The 18,291-nt window shown below is 59.6% G+C and overlaps 1 protein-coding gene across 2 annotated transcripts; it reads left to right on the top strand.

Annotated features, from left to right (window-relative positions):
* Positions 1 to 1,375: 1,375 nt before the first annotated feature.
* CPSF1 (cleavage and polyadenylation specific factor 1) lies at positions 1,376 to 18,290 on the top strand. Of its 2 annotated transcripts, XM_025394959.1 has the most exons (38): positions 1,376 to 1,450; positions 1,567 to 1,724; positions 9,822 to 9,849; positions 10,022 to 10,155; positions 10,308 to 10,388; positions 10,525 to 10,676; positions 10,783 to 10,929; positions 11,154 to 11,293; positions 11,369 to 11,479; positions 11,554 to 11,647; positions 11,769 to 11,856; positions 11,927 to 12,049; positions 12,134 to 12,185; positions 12,264 to 12,361; positions 12,434 to 12,508; positions 12,598 to 12,678; positions 12,767 to 12,856; positions 12,997 to 13,107; positions 13,182 to 13,323; positions 13,403 to 13,581; positions 13,655 to 13,791; positions 13,873 to 14,047; positions 14,121 to 14,327; positions 14,611 to 14,700; positions 14,800 to 14,943; positions 15,026 to 15,178; positions 15,971 to 16,087; positions 16,172 to 16,262; positions 16,347 to 16,431; positions 16,503 to 16,644; positions 16,728 to 16,880; positions 16,969 to 17,145; positions 17,223 to 17,289; positions 17,363 to 17,410; positions 17,484 to 17,639; positions 17,721 to 17,850; positions 17,945 to 18,083; positions 18,161 to 18,290. In XM_025394959.1, exons 2-38 carry the CDS (start codon positions 1,581 to 1,583, stop codon positions 18,206 to 18,208), a joined length of 4,329 nt encoding a protein of 1,442 aa, XP_025250744.1. In that variant the 5' UTR covers positions 1,376 to 1,450; positions 1,567 to 1,580; the 3' UTR covers positions 18,209 to 18,290. The 2 variants fall into 2 exon arrangements, with proteins under 2 accessions (XP_025250744.1, XP_025250743.1); XM_025394958.1 differs by having other exon boundaries at positions 11,154 to 11,479.
* The last annotated feature ends 1 nt before the right edge of the window (position 18,291 follows it).

Below are 18,291 nucleotides of genomic sequence, written 5' to 3'. Positions count from 1 at the left end.
TGAGAACTACTTGAACCCCAAGGAAAAGGGTGCAGAGAGCCAAGATCACGCCACTGCACTCCAGCCTGGGTGAAAAGAGTGACTCCAACTCAAAACTAATAAAAAATATTTTTTTTTTTTTTTTTTTTTTTTTTTTTTTTTTGAGACTGAGTCTGGCTCCGTCGCCCAGGCTGGAGTGCGGTGGCCGGATCTCAGCTCACTGCAAGCTCCGCCTCCCGGGTTCACGCCATTCTCCTGCCTCAGCCTCCCGAGTAGCTGGGACCACAGGCGCCCGCCACTTCGCCCGGCTAGTTTTTGTATTTTTTAGTAGAGACGGGGTTTCACCGTGTTAGCCAGGATGGTCTCGATCTCCTGACCTCGTGATCCGCCCGTCTCGGCCTCCCAAAGTGCTGGGATTACAGGCTTGAGCCACCGCGCCCGGCCAAAATGGAGTTTCTTATGTCTTCCTTTTCTACATAGACACGGTAACAATCTGATCTTTCTTTTCCCCACGATTTTTGTATTTTTAGTAGAGACTGGGTTTCACCATGTTGGCCAGGCTGGTCTGGAACTCTTGACCTCAGGTGATCCGCCCAACTCGGCCTTCCAAAGTGTTGGGATTACAGGCGTCAGCTATCGCCTCCTATTGACTTTTAAAAGGAGGTTGAGTGTGGCTCAGGGGTCACACGTCTGAGCATCCAAGTGGCCCTTCCCCCACTGCCCAATGAGCAAGTGAGTAGATTTGGATGCCACAAAAACACATATTTCCACGCCATTTTCTTGCGCCTAACGATACTTTCTTGTTTTATTTCTCATGATTCCGTTTCTAGGTCCTAGGCCCGTGCCTGGTCCAGGATCCAAGCTCTTGTTAGCTGGCACTGGGCCCGCCCTGGGTAGGCAGCAGTGAGCAAGGCGGGCGGACAGCGCTGGGCTCGCGGGCCTGCGGGGTCCTGCGTCCTCCGCGGGAGTGTTGGCGGCGGGGGTCACTCTGCGAGGGGACACTGAGCAGAGGGGCGTGCGGCCTCTCTAGGAAGCTTTCTCGGAGCCCCCGACGCTGGCAAGGCGCCCGCCCCCTCTTCCGGACCCCGGCGCGGCCCCCTGCACCTGGGGGCTAGCAGCGGAGTCGCTTCTCCCTGCAGCCCTCCTGGGTCTGGTGGAGACCCATCCCCGGCGGACCCCGAGCCGCTGCAGCCGGCGCCCCTGCGGCTTCTCACCCGCGCTACTCCGCCCGCAGCGGAGGCCCCGCACTTCGCGCGCTAGGAGTTTGGAGTCTGGACGCCCCGCCCGGAGCCGAGCCGCCAGGCCGCCCCGCACCCCGGGCCACCAGGGGCCGCTGTCGCCCCTGCAGCAGCTCTCACGGGGCGGCGCTGCGCAGGCGCCGAAGCCCGGAACCTTCGCGCCCAGCTTCTGGGCCCGGCCGGGCCAGGTTCGCCGCCGTCCCGGTTCCCCTCGAGTCGGCTCCAACTGCCAGGTGTGCAGCCGGGAGGGCGGCCGAGGCGGCAGCGCGAGGCCGGCGAGGGACGCGGTACGGGGCCGGGGTCCTGCGCGGGCGACCCGGCTCACTCTTCCTCTCCCGGCCTTGCGCAGCCCGGGTTGGCGCCATGTACGCCGTGTACAAACAGGCGCATCCGCCCACCGGCCTGGAGTTCGCCATGTACTGCAACTTCTTCAACAACAGCGAGCGCAACCTCGTGGTGGCCGGGACCTCGCAGCTCTACGTGTACCGCCTCAATCGCGACGCCGAGGTAGGTCGGGCCCTGGGCGCCCTCCCCGGTCTCCGCGACGTGAGTGCTCTCACCGCCCCCCGTTGCAGATGGAAGAGCCAAGCCCCAGACAAGTTCAGTGATTTGCTTAAGGTTCCCCTGCCTCAGGAGCCAGGATATGACCCAGAATCTCTTGTGCTCAGGTCCTTTCTCGTAGCTGCTACCCTGTCCTGCCTCCCTTCGTGCCCCACCGGGAAGGGCGCGCTGCCCTAGCCGTCTTGTTTGCTCTTCTGTTTTTTCAGCAAGTTGTTTGGAAGGAACGAACGCCCACTGTGTGCTGGGTAGCAGGGATACCATGTGAACCACACCTGCAGACACTTGGGGGAGGGGAACATCTAAATAAACACACCTGCCCCTGAAGCAAGTGCTGCTGCGGGGATAAAGGAGTGAATGAAGGAAACTCTGTATTTCCAGTCGCATGATCAGAAGAGCCTGTCTGAGGCAGAGCGGGAGTTTATCAGAGGAAGGACATTCCTAGCACCAGGAACAAGGCCAGGTCTAGGATGGGGACAGACTGTTGACAGGAGTCTTGGTACACTGGGGCACGTGCCTCAAGGGTTTGGGAAATACAGTGGCATTTTGGTTGCCAGAGGGTTGAAAGCTGGTCCAGAAAGGCTACTTGCAAGAGGCAGTTTCTCCATTGTTCTTGAAGGGAGGAGTAACTCTTACCCAGGCCCAGGGAAGGTGAGAGGAGGGTGTTCCAGGCAGAAGAAACAGCCTGTGCACAGGTCCAAAGCAGTTGAGGGTGGAGAGTCATGCACGGTGTGGCCGTGGTGTAGAGTGGATGTGGTGGTGGGGATGGAGGGAGGTAGGCTGTGGTCAGGACTGTTCTCCACAAAGCAGGGAGGAGCCACGAGAGGGTTGTGAATAGGGGCTGACCCAGCAAACAGATGGGTCAGAGGCGTAGGCCAAAGGAGGCCAACCCTCCTGGGCACCTACCCCAGCGTACACGTGTTTGCTGGCCAGGGCTCCATCCTCTGAAGGCTTGACGAGGGCTGGAGTTTCTGCTCCGAACACATTGTTGGCAGGAGGCTGCAGTTTCTCGCCACATGGGCCCCTCCCTGGGTCAACTCACAACATGGCAGCCTCCCTCACAATGAGAGACTCACCAAGACTGAAGCCATAGTGAGTCCTGTAACCCAGTCTCAGGCTGGATGCATTGGCTCACAACTATGGCCCCACACTTTGGGAGGCTGAGGTGGGATGACTGCTTGAGGCCAGGAGTTCAGGACTGGCCTGGGCAACATAGCAAGACCCCATCTCTGCAATTTTTTTTTTTTTTCCTGGTGAGACAGAGTCTTGCTCTGTCACTCAGGCTGGAGTGAAGTGGTGTGATCTCACGCTAACTTTAACCTCTGCCTCATAGGTTCAGACAATTATTGTGCCTCAGCCCCCTAAACCCTCCACCCAGTAGCTGGAATTACAGGTGTGGGACACCACGCCCGGCTAATTTTTTTTTTTTTTTTGTATTTTTAGTACAGACAGGGTTTTGCCACATTGGCCGGGCTAGTCTCAAACTCCTGAGCTCAGGCAGTCCACTCACCTTGGCCTTCCAAAGTGCTGGGATTACAGGAGTGCACCGCTGTGCTTGGCCCAAATATAAAATATAAAAGTTAGGCCGGGCGCGGTGGCTCACGCCTGTAATCCCAGCACTTTGGGAGGCCGAGGCGGGCGGATCCCGAGGTCAGGAGATCGAGACCATCCTGGCTAACACAGTGAAACCCCATCTCTACTAAAAAATACAAAAAACTGGCCGGGCGAGGTGGCGGGCGCCTGTAGTCCCAGCTACTCAGGAGGCTGAGGCAGGAGAATGGCGTAAACCCGGGATGCGGAGCTTGTAGTGAGCCGAGATCTGGCCACTGCACTCCAGCCTGGGCGACAGAGTGAGACTCCGTCTCAAAAAAAAAAAAAGAAAAAGTTAGCTGGCCTGTGTGTAGTCCTAGCTACATGGGAGGCCAGGGTGGGAGGATCGCTCAAGCCCAGGAGGTCAAGGCTGCAGTGAGCTATGATTGCACCACTACGCTCCAGCCTGGACAACAGAGTGAGACTGCATCTCAAAAGAAAAAAAAAAGAGGCCAGGCGCAGTGGCTCATGTCTATCATCCTAGCACTCTGGGAGGCCAAGGTGGGTGGATCACCTGAGGTCATGGGTTCAAGACCAGTATGGCCAACATGGCAAAACCCTGTGTCTACTAAAAATACAAAAATTAGCTGGGTATGGTGGCAGGCACCTGTAATCCCAGCTACTTGGGAGGCTGAGGCAGGAGAATTGCTTGAACCCGGAGGCGGAGGTTGCAGTGAGCCGAGATTGCACCACTGCACTCCAGCCTGGGCGACAGAGCAAAACTCCATCTAAAAAATGAACTAGTACACTATTAAACTGTCATATTCTGCTGGTCATATCTACCAACCCTGGTAGGGGTGGTGGAGGCTGCAGCACCTCCCAGCATTCACTGCAAAGGGCGTTGTGCTGCCGTGGACGCTGGCCACTGGAGGTCGGCCAACGTGCTCATTCCACATCGGGCAGCAGTGCAGGGCAGGAGTTGAGGAGTTGAGGAGTGAGGTCTGGTATGGAGGTAAAGCCAGAGTCTTCAGCCTGGGGGTGGTGTCTGCCCTTGGAAACTGGCACCCAGAATATAGCCCAGGACAGGGTCTTGGGGCACCCCAACATTGAGAGATTGGGGAGATGAGAGGCTATGAAAGAGGTCGAGGTCGCATGGCCTGGAAGGCAGGGGGAAAGCTGGACAGGGCCCTGGAGGCCCAGGGAGGGCAGCTGGGGAGGGACTTGACGCTGGGTCCCACGCTGCTGAGCCTCAGGTGATGTGACTGCGACGGGGCAGGCTGGGGCCATGAGGGGTTGTGGTCTGACTGGAGCAGGGGTAAGAGCCCAACAGAGGAGGAGAGTCAGTAACAGTGAACAGAGACAACTCTGGAGGAGATGTGTGTAAACTGAAGCAAGAAATGGAGCCGTAAATGGCAGGAAAAGAGGTTTTCTTCTTTTGTTTTTTGTTTTTATTTTTTTTATTTTTTTTTATTTTCTTTTTTTTGAGATGGAGTCTCGCTGTGCTCCCAGGCTGGAGTGCAGTGGCGTGATCTCGGCTCACTGCAAGCTCCGCCTCCCGGGTTCACGCCATTCTCCCACCTCAGCCTCCCAAGTAGCTGAGACTACAGGCGCCCGCCACCACGCCCGGCTAGTTTTTTGTATTTTTAGTAGAGACGGGGTTTCACCATGTTAGCCAGGATAGTCTTGATCCCCTGACCTCGTGATCCACCCGCCTCGGCCTCCCAAAGTGCTGGGATTACAGGCTTGAGCCACCGCGCCCGGCCTGTTTTTTGTTTTTAAGAAATGGGGTCTTGCTATTTTGTCCACACTGGCCTCAAACTCCTGGGCTCAAGCCATCTTCCTAGGGTCAGTCTAGTCATGGCTCTGTAACAAACTGCCCTGGAACATACAAATGAAGTCTTTCATCATAATTGCACACACCTGGAAGTCTGGTTTTCAGGAATTCATCAGTGTGTGGGGATCCCTTGGCGCTCCTCCACCAGGGCTGAGCCTTGACAGGGATGACTTGAAGAGCTGGGAACAGGCCAGATGTGTCTTCCCCTACCCCCCGCATCCCTCCACTCTCCCCTGTCCCCCAGCGTGGCTAGCTGGATTTTCCCGGCAGCATGGCGATGTTGGTGTAGTTGAGCTTCTTGCAGGAACTCAGAGCCCAAGGAGCCTAAGGCAGAAGCTGCCGGTCACTTTAAGGGCTAGACCAGGAGGGCACATCCCTGCCACAACAGTCTGCCCTAAAGGCAGCCTCTAGCCCAGATTCACCTGGAGAGGGAGGGAGACAGCCACCTTTCATGCAGCTGTCTTTTTTTTTTTTCTTTTTTGAGACAGAGTCTCCCTCTGTCACCAGGCTGGAGTGCAATGGCGCCATTTCAGCTCACTGCAACCTCTGCCTCCCGGGTTCAAGCGATTCTCCTGCCTCAGGCTCTTGAGTAGCTGGGACCACAGGCGCTACCACCATGCCCGGCTAATTTTTAGTAGAGACGGAGTTTTACCATGTTGCTTAGGCTGGTCTCGAACTCCTGACCTCAGGCGATCCACCTGCCTTGGCCTCCCAAAACTCTGGGATTACAGGTTTGAGCCACTGTGCCCGGCCTCGTGCAGCTGTCTTGAATCTGTCCCAGAGAATCAAGTGCAGGCTTGGTTTGGCTTGAGTGTGACCTGCGCACCCATGGCCATGGGAAGGCAGGCACAGAACATGGGCGCAGTGAAGAGGGTGGGGGGTGTCTGCTGGTACCTGTCTCTGGGGGAGGCAAGAAGCAAGGCCAGTTGCACCTCAGGGTGTTGAGGGGCTGTTGCTTTGCAGAGAGAGGGAGGAGAAGGCATGGATAGGAAATGGGCGAGCATGTGGCCTTGGGCAGTACAAAAGTCCCCTTTATGGGGAAGAAAATATACAAACAACACTGTTGAAATTAATAAAAGTCCGTTTTTGTTTTTGTTTTTGAGACGGAGTCTTGCTCTGTCGCCCAGGCTGGAGTGCAGTGGCACAATCTCGGCTCACTGCAAGCTCCGCCTCCCGGGTTCACGCCATTCTCCTGCCTCAGCCTCCCGAGTAGCTGGGACTACAGGCGCCCGCCACTGCGCCCGGCTAATTTTTTCTATTTTTAGTAGAGACGGGGTTTCACCATGGTCTCGATCTCCTGACCTTGTGATCCGCCCGCCTCGGCCTCCCAAAGTGCTGGGATTACAGGCGTGAGCCACCGCGCCCGGCCTTGTTTTTGTTTTTGTTTTTGGTTTTTGTTTTTGAGACACAGTTTTGTTCTTGTTGCCCAGATGGGAGCACAGTGGTGCGATCTCGTCTCATTGCAACCTCCCCCTCTCCGGTTCAAGCAATTCTTCTGTCTCAGTCTCCTGAGTAGCTGGGATTACAGGCACGCGTCACCACGCCTGGCTAATTTTTTGTATTTTTTAAAGTAGAGATGGGGGTTTCACCATGTTGGCCAGGCTGGTCTCGAACTCCTGACCTCAAGTGATCCACCTGCCTTGGCCTTCCAAAGTGCTGGAATTACAGGCGTGAGCCACCGTGCCCAGCCTCTTTTCTTGTTTTTGAGACAGAGTCTCACTGTGTCGCCCAGGCTGGAGTGCAGTGGCACTATCTCTGCTCACTGCAAGCTCCACCTCCTGGGTTCAAGCGATTCTCCTGCCTCAGCCTCTGGAGTAGCTGGGACTACAGGCGCCCACCACTACCCCTGGCTAATTTTTTGTATTTTTAGTAGAGACGGGGTTTCACCATGTTAGCCAGGATGGTCTTGATCGCCTGACCTCTTGATCCGCCCGCCTCGGCCTCCCAAAGTGCTGGGATTACAGGTGTGAGCCACCGCGCCTGGCATTTGGTCACTATTTCTTTAGCTATTTATTCTGTTCCTGTTTCCCCAAGATGCCAGTTAGACATTAGACTATTTGACTATGTATACATTTTTCTTAAAATTCTTCTGAGTGGTGGCCGGGCACAGTGGCTCACGCCTATAATCCCAGCACTTTGGGAGGCCGAGGCGGGTGGATCACCTGAGGTCAGGAATTCAAGACCAGCCTGTGCAACACAGTGAAACCCCGACTCTACTAAGATACAAAAAAAAAAAAAAATTAGCCGGGCGTGAGAGCATGCGCTTGTAGTCCCAGCTACTTGGGAGGCTGAGGCAGGAGAATTGCTTGAACCCAGGAGGCAGAGCTTGCAGTGAGCCGAGATCACGCCACTGCACTCCAGCCTGGCGACAGAGCCAGACTCTGTCTCAAAAAAAAAAAAATTCTTCTGAGTGGTTACCCCTGTTTCTTGCATGTACACTGAAGTGCAGTTGATCTCTGTGTACTGGCCTTATACTTGGTAGAGGGGATCAGGCATCCTTGACTGGTCCCGACCAAGAGGGAAAAATTTTCTTTTTTTTGAGACGAAGTCTCTCTCTAGTCCCCCAGGCTGGAGTGCAATGGTGCGATCTCGGCTCACTGCAGCCTCCGCCTCCCGGATTCAAGCGATTGTATCACTTGAGGTCAGGAGCTGAAGACCAGCCTGGTAACTGGGTGCGGTGGCTCACGCCTGTAATCCCAGCACTTTGGGAGGCCGAGGCTGATGGATCACGAGGTCAGGAGATGGAGACCATCCTGGCTAACACCTTGAAACCCCGTCTCTACTAAAAGTACAAAAAACTAGCCGGGGGTGGTGGTGGGTGTCTGTAGTCCCAGCTACTTGGGAGGCTGAGGCAGGAGAATGGCGTGAACCCAGGAGGTGGAGCTTGTAGTGATCCGAGATCGCGCCACTGCACTCCAGCCTGGGCGACAGAGCAAGACGCCATCTCAAAAAAAAGAAGAAAGACCAGCCTGGCCATGGTAAACACCCTATCTGTACTAAAAATACAAGAATTAGCCGGACGTGGTGGTGCGTGCCTGTGATCCTAGCTACTGAAGAGACTGAGACTGAGACAGGAGAATCGCTTGAACCTGGAAGGCGGAGGTTGCAGTGAGCCGAGATTGCGCCATTGCACTGCAGCCTGGGCCACAGAGTGAGACTCTGTCTCAAAAAAAAAAATTCCTCCTATTTTTGCTTTACTAAGAGTTTTTATCATGAATGCTTTTATCAGATGCTTTTTTGTGTCCATTAAAGTGACACGATTTTTCTCCTTAATTTTGACACAGGGTAAGTTTAGTGATGGCTGTTCTTGTCGAAAACTAGTTTTGTTATAATACTCCTGCTTGTCACTGGGCTCATCTGCAAGTGTTTTGAGGAGGTTGGTGTCACTTCCTGTCCCATCTGTCTGTGGGCTGTTGGGGTGGCCAGAGCCGCCTGCGGTGCCATCAGTCCCACACCAGTGAGTGAGTTTTTTGTTTTTTGTTTTTTTTTAAAGTTTGTTATTACTTCTGAAACCTTTGGTAGAATTTGCAGGTGAAGCCCTGGAGTTGCCCTTGTCGCTGTGAGATGGGTGTTGGTTTGTGGATGCCTCTTCTGTATCTGTTAACCAGCTTCCAGGATGCCCTCCCCATAGCACAAGTCCATCATGAAAAATGACCTCGAGGTGGCTCACACCTGTAATCCCAGCACTTTGGGAGACCGAGGCGGGTGGATCACCTGAGGTCAGGAGTTCGAGACCAGCCTGGCCAACATGGTGAAACCCCGTCTCTACTAAAAATACAAAAATTAGCCGGGCATGGTGGCAGGCGCCTGTAATCCCAGCTACTCAGGAGGCTGAGGCAGGAGAATCGCTTGAACCCAAGAGGCAGAGGTTGCAGTGAGCCGAGATTGTGCCATGCCATTGCACTCCAGCCCGGGTAACAGAGTGAGACTCCATCTCAAAAACAAACAAACAAAAAAACCCACTTTTTCCTTGCCTTGAGGCAATGGTATATAAGTATGCTAACTAAACTAGCTGTTTAGCAAAGAAGACACAGCCTCTTATCATTCTGGGACATCAGTGAAAAGGGAGGAGGTAGAGAGGCAGCCTGAGGGAGCCCAAGGTGTCAGGATAGCTCAGGGCTTCCTCCTCTCTAACAGGCACAAGGATCAGTAGCTACAGGTACCCCTTGGCTCTGGCTTCCTATCCTGTGACATTCGGACCCAGGGGCCGGTGCTGGGCTGCTGTGAGTGTGCAACCAGGCAGGTTTGGGGGTGTGCAGATGCAGAGACAGTGCACTCTGACCCTGAGTACTTGCCTCACAGGGCCTGGCTGCTAGGGAGCCGTGAGGTAGGGGTTTCTGGGCTGCTAGGGAGCCGTGAGGTAGGGATTTCTGGGCTGCTAGGGAGCTGTGAGGTAGGGATTTCTGGGCTGCTAGGGAGCTGTGAGGTAGGGGCTTCCTGGGGAGGGGCCTGTGCCAGGGCTGCGCCGTGGGCATGAGAGCATGAACGGGGGTCACTGGGGGGGGGGTGTGCACAGCTGTCTCCAGAAGCCCCTGGTCTGCTCCCTCCCTCCCTCCCTGCTGCAGAGAGGGTTTGGGCAGAGCTCCCAGGAGGCAGGGGCCAGCCGTGGTGGTTTTTTCTCATTCCCTGGATGAGGTGAGCTGCCAGATGTAGCCCCTCACTGCCCTCTCTCCCCACTCCAGGCTCTGACCAAGAATGACAGGAGCACAGGTAAGTGTGGTGGGGTGGCCTGGGGCTGTGGGGGTGCCAGTGTGGGTGCCAGGCATGGCTGGGCCCTAACCCTGAGCCCTGGCGTCTCCCCTAGAGGGGAAGGCCCTGTGGGTGCCAGTGCGGGTGCCAGGCATGGCTGGGCCCTAACCCTGAGCCCTGGCGTCTCCCCTAGAGGGGAAGGCCCACCGGGAGAAGCTCGAGCTCGCTGCCTCCTTCTCTTTCTTTGGCAACGTCATGTCCATGGCCAGCGTGCAGCTGGCAGGAGCCAAGCGGGATGCCCTGCTCCTAAGCTTCAAGGATGCCAAGGTGAGTGGTAGGCTTGGCGGGGTGGGCCTGGCCAAGGCGTGGGAGTGGGTGCCAGGGCCTGGTGGGGTGGGCCTGGGCACAGCTGTTGGTTGCCGGGGGTGACACTGTCAGGACAGGCAGTCGGCAGCCACGGCTGTGCCCTCTGACCCCAGCTGTCTGTGGTGGAATACGACCCGGGCACCCATGACCTGAAGACCCTGTCGCTGCACTACTTTGAGGAGCCTGAGCTTCGGGTAGGGCCATGCTCACGCCCTGACCCAGGCCCCAGCCCAGCCACCCTCCCTCCCCCTGCAGCTGGGTTCTATTGCCCCAAGTGCTTCCCTTGGGGTCTCCTATGCTGGGCCTGGCTGATGCCTCCTCTGCCCCCAGGACGGGTTTGTGCAGAACGTACACACGCCGCGAGTGCGGGTGGACCCCGATGGGCGCTGCGCAGCCATGCTTGTCTACGGCACGCGACTGGTGGTCCTGCCCTTCCGCAGGGAGAGCCTGGCCGAGGAGCACGAGGGGCTCGTGGGTGAGGGGTGAGTGCCAGCTGAGGCAGGCTGTGGTGCTCGGGTGGGGGGCCCCGGAGCCCAAGCTCCCCTCCCCGCACCCCCTCCTCTCCTGCTGAAGCCCTTGGCCCCCCAGGCAGAGGTCCAGCTTCCTGCCCAGCTACATCATCGATGTCCGGGCCCTAGACGAGAAGCTGCTCAACATCATCGACCTACAGTTCTTGCATGGCTACTATGAGCCCACCCTGCTCATCCTGTTCGAGCCCAACCAGACCTGGCCTGGGTGAGCCCCCTAAGGAGGCCCCCCTGCGCTGTGGGTCCCCCAGCTGCCTCTGCCTGGGGCGGGGCTCATGGGGCACAGGTGGGGTTTGTGGGGTTTGGAGCAGGGATTATGGGGTGTGGGTGGGGCTTGGGGCGGGGCCTGGGGAGGGGGCTTGCTCAGTGAGGAGCGGGGCCTGGATCTCTGCAGGGAGGTAAGGCCCTTGGCTGACTCACTGGCATCCCCAGGCGCGTGGCTGTGCGGCAGGATACGTGCTCCATCGTGGCCATCTCACTGAACATCACGCAGAAGGTGCACCCCGTCATCTGGTCCCTCACCAGCCTGCCCTTTGACTGCACCCAGGCTCTGGCTGTGCCCAAGCCCATAGGTGAGTATCCTGGGAGTGGATGGGGGTATGTGGAGGGAGCGCTGAGCCTGCCCACCAGCCTGTGTCCACCTCCAGGTGGGGTGGTGGTCTTTGCCGTCAACTCGCTGTTGTACCTGAACCAGAGCGTTCCCCCATACGGTGTGGCTCTCAACAGCCTCACCACAGGCACCACAGCTTTCCCGCTACGTGAGTGTGGGGTGGCTGGGGTGGGGCAGGGATGGCTTGGGCCTGCCCAGTCGGCCTGACCACCCACCCCACAGGCACCCAGGAGGGTGTGCGAATCACCCTGGACTGCGCGCAGGCCACCTTCATCTCCTACGACAAGATGGTCATCTCCCTCAAGGGCGGCGAGATGTGAGCCCCTCCCCCGCCCATGAACTCTGCCCTTACCATCCCCCCAAGTCCCCTAGGGTCTCCTGGCCCCCTTCACTCCCCCAGGGTCCCCGTCCCCGACTCAGAATTCTCCCTGCCCCAGCTACGTGCTGACCCTCATCACCGACGGCATGCGCAGTGTCCGAGCATTCCACTTTGACAAGGCGGCCGCCAGCGTCCTCACCACCAGCGTGAGTTGGGACTGGGGGTTGGCTCTGGGTCCAGGCCCAGTCCCGCCCTCACCCACCTGCCCTCCCTCAGATGGTCACCATGGAGCCCGGGTACCTGTTCCTGGGTTCTCGCCTGGGCAACTCCCTCCTCCTCAAGTACACAGAGAAGCTGCAGGAGCCCCCGGCCAGTGCTGTCCGTGAGGCTGCTGACAAGGTGGGTTTCCTAGGCCCATTGGGCCACCACCCTTCATGTGGGCAGTGCCGTGGCATGCCACTCAGCGCCCCTCCTGCCTCACAGGAAGAGCCTCCCTCAAAGAAGAAGCGAGTGGACGCGACGGCCAGCTGGTCAGGTGAGGGCCGGGCCAGGGCTGGTCAGGAGTGGGGCCAGGTGACCCAGGGCTGTGCTCAGGTGAGCTCTCTGTGTGCAGCTGGGGGTAAATCGGTGCCGCAGGATGAGGTGGACGAGATTGAAGTGTACGGCAGCGAGGCCCAGTCGGGCACACAGCTGGCCACCTACTCCTTTGAGGTGAGATTGAGGCAGCAGGGCCCCCATCCCAGCCAGTGCCCCCAGCGGCCCCTGACTTTCGCTGTGCCGCAGGTGTGTGACAGCATCCTTAACATCGGACCGTGCGCCAACGCTGCCATGGGCGAGCCTGCCTTCCTCTCTGAAGAGGTGCCCAGGGTTGTGGTCAGGGCTGTGGGCAGGAGCTGGAGTGTGAGTGGGGGTGGAGGGCATAGTCCTCACTCCTGAGTCCTGTGCAGTTTCAGAACAGTCCTGAGCCGGACCTGGAGATCGTGGTTTGCTCTGGCCACGGGAAGAACGGGGCTTTGTCAGTGCTGCAGGTGTGTGGGCAGGTAGGGGCGGGCGCCTCCTGGTGGGACCTGGGTGGGCTCACACCCCCATCACACCCCCACCCCATCACCATTCTAGAAGAGCATCCGGCCTCAGGTGGTGACAACCTTTGAGCTTCCCGGCTGCTACGACATGTGGACAGTCATTGCCCCAGTGCGTAAGGAAGAGGTAGGTGCGAGCCCGCTGCAGGGAAGCTCTGGGATGGGACCGACACTGCCTTCCTGTGGACTGGGGGGGCCCAGGTCGCACCTGCGTGCCTGCCCTCACTGGACTGTGGCTCCCAGCCTGCTCCCCTTTGGCGCTGACAGGAGGACAATCCCAAGGGGGAGGGCACAGAGCAGGAAGCCAGAAGCCCGGAAGCAGACGATGACGGCCGTAGACATGGATTCCTGATTCTGAGCCGGGAAGACTCAACCATGGTAAGGGGCAGAGCCTGGGACCTGGGGCTGAGGTTCCCTTCGGGGGGTGCCTCCCTCACAGCTGTTGCCCGCAGATTCTGCAGACGGGTCAGGAGATCATGGAGCTGGACACCAGTGGCTTTGCCACGCAGGGCCCCACAGTCTTTGCTGGGAACATCGGGGACAACCGCTACATTGTCCAAGTGTCACCGCTGGGCATCCGCCTGCTGGAAGGAGGTAGGTGGGTGGGGATGGTGGGGGGTGGGGCAGGGGGTGAGCCCTGGGGAGGCACGTGCTGACTGCCCCATGCCCACAGTGAATCAGCTGCACTTCATCCCTGTGGACCTGGGCGCCCCCATCGTGCAGTGCGCTGTGGCCGACCCCTATGTGGTCATCATGAGTGCCGAGGGCCATGTCACCATGTTCCTGCTGAAGAGTGACTCCTACGGTGGCCGCCACCACCGCCTGGCGCTGCACAAGCCTCCCTTGCACCATGTAGGCCCCTCATTTCCAGCGTCCACCCGTCCCCGCCCCCTGTCCACCGCTGAGCCCACCCCTCTCCCCACAGCAGTCCAAGGTCATCACGCTGTGCCTGTACCGAGACCTCAGCGGCATGTTCACCACTGAGAGCCGCCTGGGCGGGGCCCGTGATGAGCTGGGAGGCCGCATCGGCTCGGAGGCCGAGGGCCTGGGCTCGGAGACTAGGTGCGTGGGGGCCGGGGGCACAGGTAGGGGCTTGGGTCCCTGTGGCTGGCAGGCTGCCTGTGACCCTCTGCTGGCCCCCAGCCCCACCGTGGATGACGAGGAGGAGATGCTGTATGGGGATTCAGGCTCCCTCTTCAGCCCCGGCAAGGAGGAGGCCCGAAGAAGCAGCCAACCCCCTGCTGACCGGGACCCTGCACCCTTCCGGGCAGAGCCCACCCACTGGTGCCTGCTGGTGCGGGAGAATGGCACCATGGAGGTAGGTGGTGCCCTGCGCTGTGGCCCAGCCGGCTCTGCCCGCCTGCCTCCACTGACTGCTGCCCACCCCGCAGATCTACCAGCTCCCCGACTGGCGGCTGGTGTTCCTGGTGAAGAACTTCCCTGTGGGGCAGCGGGTCCTTGTGGACAGCTCCTTTGGACAGCCCACTACACAGGGCGAGGCCCGCAGGGAGGAGGCCACACGCCAGGGGGAGCTGCCCCTCGTCAAAGAGGTGCTGCTGGTGGCACTGGGCAGCCGCCAGAGCAGGCCCTACCTGCTGGTGAGAACGCCTGACCTGGCCTCCCCTTTCCATCTTCCCCACGGCCCCGCCCCTTCCCATGGCTCCGCCCCATCTTCCCCATGGCCCTGCCCTTACCCACAGCCCACCTCTTCCCATGGCCCATCCTATCCTCCCATGGCCCTGCCCCTTCCCATGGCTCCGCCCTATCTTCCCCACAGCCCTGCCCTTACCCACAGCCCACCTCTTCCCATGGCCTTGCCCGGCCCCGCCCCTTCCCACGGCCCCGCCCCATCTCCCCCACGGCCCCCCCTCACCCTGCCAGGTGCATGTGGACCAGGAGCTGCTCATCTACGAGGCCTTTCCCCACGACTCTCAGCTCGGCCAGGGCAATCTCAAAGTCCGCTTTAAGAAGGTGCCGGTGGCTGGACTGCAGGGGCGTGGGGTGGGTGTGGCACAAGGGATGGGTTTCAGACCGGGAGCCCCTGGAGGACCTGCATGGTTTCCCCCCCAGGTCCCTCACAATATCAACTTCCGTGAGAAGAAGCCAAAGCCATCCAAGAAGAAAGCAGAAGGTGGCGGCACGGAGGAGGGGGCCGGGGCCCGGGGCCGCGTGGCGCGTTTCCGCTACTTCGAGGATATTTATGGCTACTCAGGGGTAGGCCAGCGCCTTTGCAGGGGACTATGGTAGAAGAGAGATGTGGCCTTATCCACAGCATCCTGACAGTGCCTGCCCCCAGGTGTTCATCTGCGGCCCCTCCCCTCACTGGCTGCTGGTGACTGGCCGAGGGGCTCTGCGGCTGCACCCCATGGCCATCGATGGCCCCGTCGACTCTTTCGCTCCATTCCACAATGTCAACTGTCCCCGTGGCTTCCTGTACTTCAACAGACAGGTGGGGCCTGGCCAGTTCCCAGCAGCACTGGCTGATGCTGCCCCAGCTGGGGGCTGAGGGGGAGGGAACAGGAGAAGGGACTATTGGCTCCAACCTGAGGACCAGGAAGGAGTGTCCAGAGGGCAATGGGGTTGAGGCCGAGGAGGTGGAACCTGGGGCTTGGTGCGCCAAAGGTCTGGAAAGGGGTGGTTCGAGTTGGGGCTGCAGCCCCTGGGGTCCCCGCCACTGCTCTGCTGGCTAGCTGGGCAAGCCCTCACAGGGCCCGGCCGCTGCAGTTCTCAGGAGAGCTGACTTGAGCGCTAGCTCTGCCCCTTGGCTCTTCTGTGACTTTGGGAGGGTGCACATGCCTTCTGATCCTGGTTCCCCATTTAAGCCACCACAACACTCCAGGTCGCTTGAGGCCCTGACTGGGATGCGGTGAGTGCTTCCCAGGCACCTGAGGACTCAGGACTGTCCGTGAAAGAGGGCAGCCCTGGCTCCCTCTACCTGCTTTTCAGTCCCCAGCATGGCAGTCTGTGGACCCTTTATCTGCAGCCTCCAGTGCCCTCCTGGCCTAGCTTTCCCCTCCCCTGTGGCCAACATCCCTAGCCCTAGCTGAGCCTGGGAAAATGGACAGGAGCCCCAGAGGCTGAGCAGCAGCCCATTCCGGGACGTTCGTGGACACAGCTGCCCCTCACCCACCCCTGCTCCCGAAGAGCTGAGGGCAACATCCCAGGGTTCTTGGCTGCCTGGGCCCACCTGCCCCTGCCCTTGGCTAGCCCTGGATCCCCTGACCCTGTGCCTCCACCCCAGGGCGAGCTGAGGATCAGTGTCCTGCCTGCCTATCTGTCCTATGATGCCCCATGGCCTGTCAGGAAGATCCCGCTGCGCTGCACGGCCCACTATGTGGCTTACCACGTGGAGTCCAAGGTCTGCCCCCCACCCCCACCCCCGCCCCACCAGGGACCTTCTGGGCCTGACCACTGGTGTGTGACCCCCACCACTAACCCACAGGTGTATGCTGTAGCCACCAGCACCAACACGCCGTGTGCCCGCATCCCACGCATGACTGGCGAGGAGAAGGAGTTTGAGACCATCGAGAGAGGTGGTGACGCCCACACCACGCTCCCCCATCCTCAGCCCCATCTTGGGGAAGCCCCACCCTGACTGTCACCCTTGGTCCCCACAGATGAGCGGTACATCCACCCCCAGCAGGAGGCCTTCTCCATCCAGCTCATCTCCCCAGTCAGCTGGGAGGCTATTCCCAATGCCAGGTGAGGCTGGGCCAGGGTGGGGGCTGCCCAAGGCCCCCGGGGCAGCATCCTGAGGCCCCCGGCCCCCACAGGATCGAGCTGCAGGAGTGGGAGCATGTGACCTGCATGAAGACAGTGTCGCTGCGCAGCGAGGAGACTGTGTCAGGCCTCAAAGGCTACGTGGCCGCCGGGACCTGCCTCATGCAGGGGGAGGAGGTCACGTGCCGAGGACGGGTAAGGGGCCAGTGGGCGGGGGCGGGAGCAGGCAGCCCCTGGCAGCCCCTATGCCATTCCCACACCATCCCCATGCCCTCCAGATCTTGATCATGGATGTGATTGAGGTGGTACCTGAGCCCGGCCAGCCCTTGACCAAGAACAAGTTCAAAGTCCTTTACGAGAAGGAGCAGAAAGGGCCTGTGACTGCCCTTTGCCACTGCAACGGCCACCTGGTGTCAGCCATCGGCCAGAAGGTGTGCCAGTCCCACCTGGCGTGTGCCCCCTGCCTCACTCCCACCTAGCTCAGCCTCTGCCCCTGCTCAGCCTTCTCTCCGCCCCCAGATTTTCCTGTGGAGCCTGCGGGCCAGTGAGCTGACAGGCATGGCCTTCATCGACACGCAGCTGTACATCCACCAGATGATCAGCGTCAAGAACTTCATCTTGGCAGCCGACGTCATGAAGAGCATTTCGCTGCTGCGCTACCAGGAGGAGAGCAAGACACTGAGCCTGGTGTCGCGGGTACACCTGTGGCCACGGTGCCCGTGTCTGGGTGGGTACCCACCCAAGGCACCTCTGACACCCCTTCCCGCCCCCAGGATGCCAAGCCCCTGGAGGTGTACAGCGTGGACTTCATGGTGGACAACGCCCAGCTGGGTTTTCTGGGTATGTGGGCAGGGCCCTGGGGAGCTGAGGCTCTGGGGGTGGCCAGGGCTGACCCTGGGCCTCTGCTCCCCAGTGTCTGACCGTGACCGCAACCTCATGGTGTACATGTACCTGCCCGAAGGTGAGTGCCTTCTCCACCCCCTCTGCCTGGGCTGGGTCTGGGCTGGTAGTGACCCAAGGCCTTTCTGGTCTAGCCAAGGAGAGTTTTGGGGGCATGCGCCTACTGCGCAGGGCGGACTTCCACGTGGGTGCCCATGTGAACACGTTCTGGAGGACCCCATGCCGGGGGGCCACCGAAGGGCTCAGCAAAAAGTCGGTCGTGTGGGAGAATAAGCACATCACGTGGTTTGGTGAGTGGTGGGGGGCAGGTGTGTCTGGGTGGGGGTCCCTAGGGTTGGCCTGGCTCACATCGAAACCCTCCCTACCGCCAGCCACCCTGGACGGTGGTATCGGGCTGCTGCTGCCCATGCAGGAGAAGACCTACCGGCGGCTGCTGATGCTGCAGAACGCGCTGACCACCATGCTTCCGCACCACGCCGGCCTCAACCCCCGTGCCTTCCGGTGAGCCCGGGCCCCGCCCCTGTGCAGCGCCCCCTCCACCCCTGCCTGACCTGACGCCCCAGCCTGCCCTGACACCCCTGCCTGCACGCCCCAGGATGCTGCACGTGGACCGCCGCACCCTCCAGAATGCTGTGCGCAACGTGCTGGATGGCGAGCTGCTCAACCGCTACCTGTACCTGAGCACCATGGAGCGCAGCGAGCTAGCGAAGAAGATCGGCACCACGCCCGACATAGTGAGTTCGCGCCTCGGTCTGCGCCCGCCCCTCCGTGCAGGTCCCTACCCACCCATCCACCCGTCTGTCCCCTGCAGATCCTGGACGACTTGCTGGAGACGGACCGCGTCACCGCCCACTTCTAGCTCCGTGGATGCCGTTGCCACCAGCACCACCGCACTACCTCCCACCCCCATTTTTGTATAAAACACAAGGAAAAATATTTTTG

This window comes from Theropithecus gelada, chromosome 8 (genome assembly GCF_003255815.1).
Source record: "Theropithecus gelada isolate Dixy chromosome 8, Tgel_1.0, whole genome shotgun sequence".
NCBI lineage: Eukaryota > Metazoa > Chordata > Mammalia > Primates > Cercopithecidae > Theropithecus > Theropithecus gelada.
This window is presented reverse-complemented; position numbering and strand designations above follow the sequence as displayed.

What these genes read in the sequence shown, in the direction of transcription:
- CPSF1 (XM_025394958.1), top strand. Translation starts at nt 1,581, where the DNA reads ATGTACGCCGTGTACAAACAGGCGCATCCGCCCACCGGCCTGGAGTTC. An exon ending in GCCGGGAAGACTCAACCATG is followed by an intron (nt 13,108 to 13,181) that starts GTAAGGGGCAGA and finishes TGTTGCCCGCAG; the next exon opens with ATTCTGCAGACGGGTCAGGA. An exon ending in ATATTTATGGCTACTCAGGG is followed by an intron (nt 14,944 to 15,025) that starts GTAGGCCAGCGC and finishes GCCTGCCCCCAG; the next exon opens with GTGTTCATCTGCGGCCCCTC.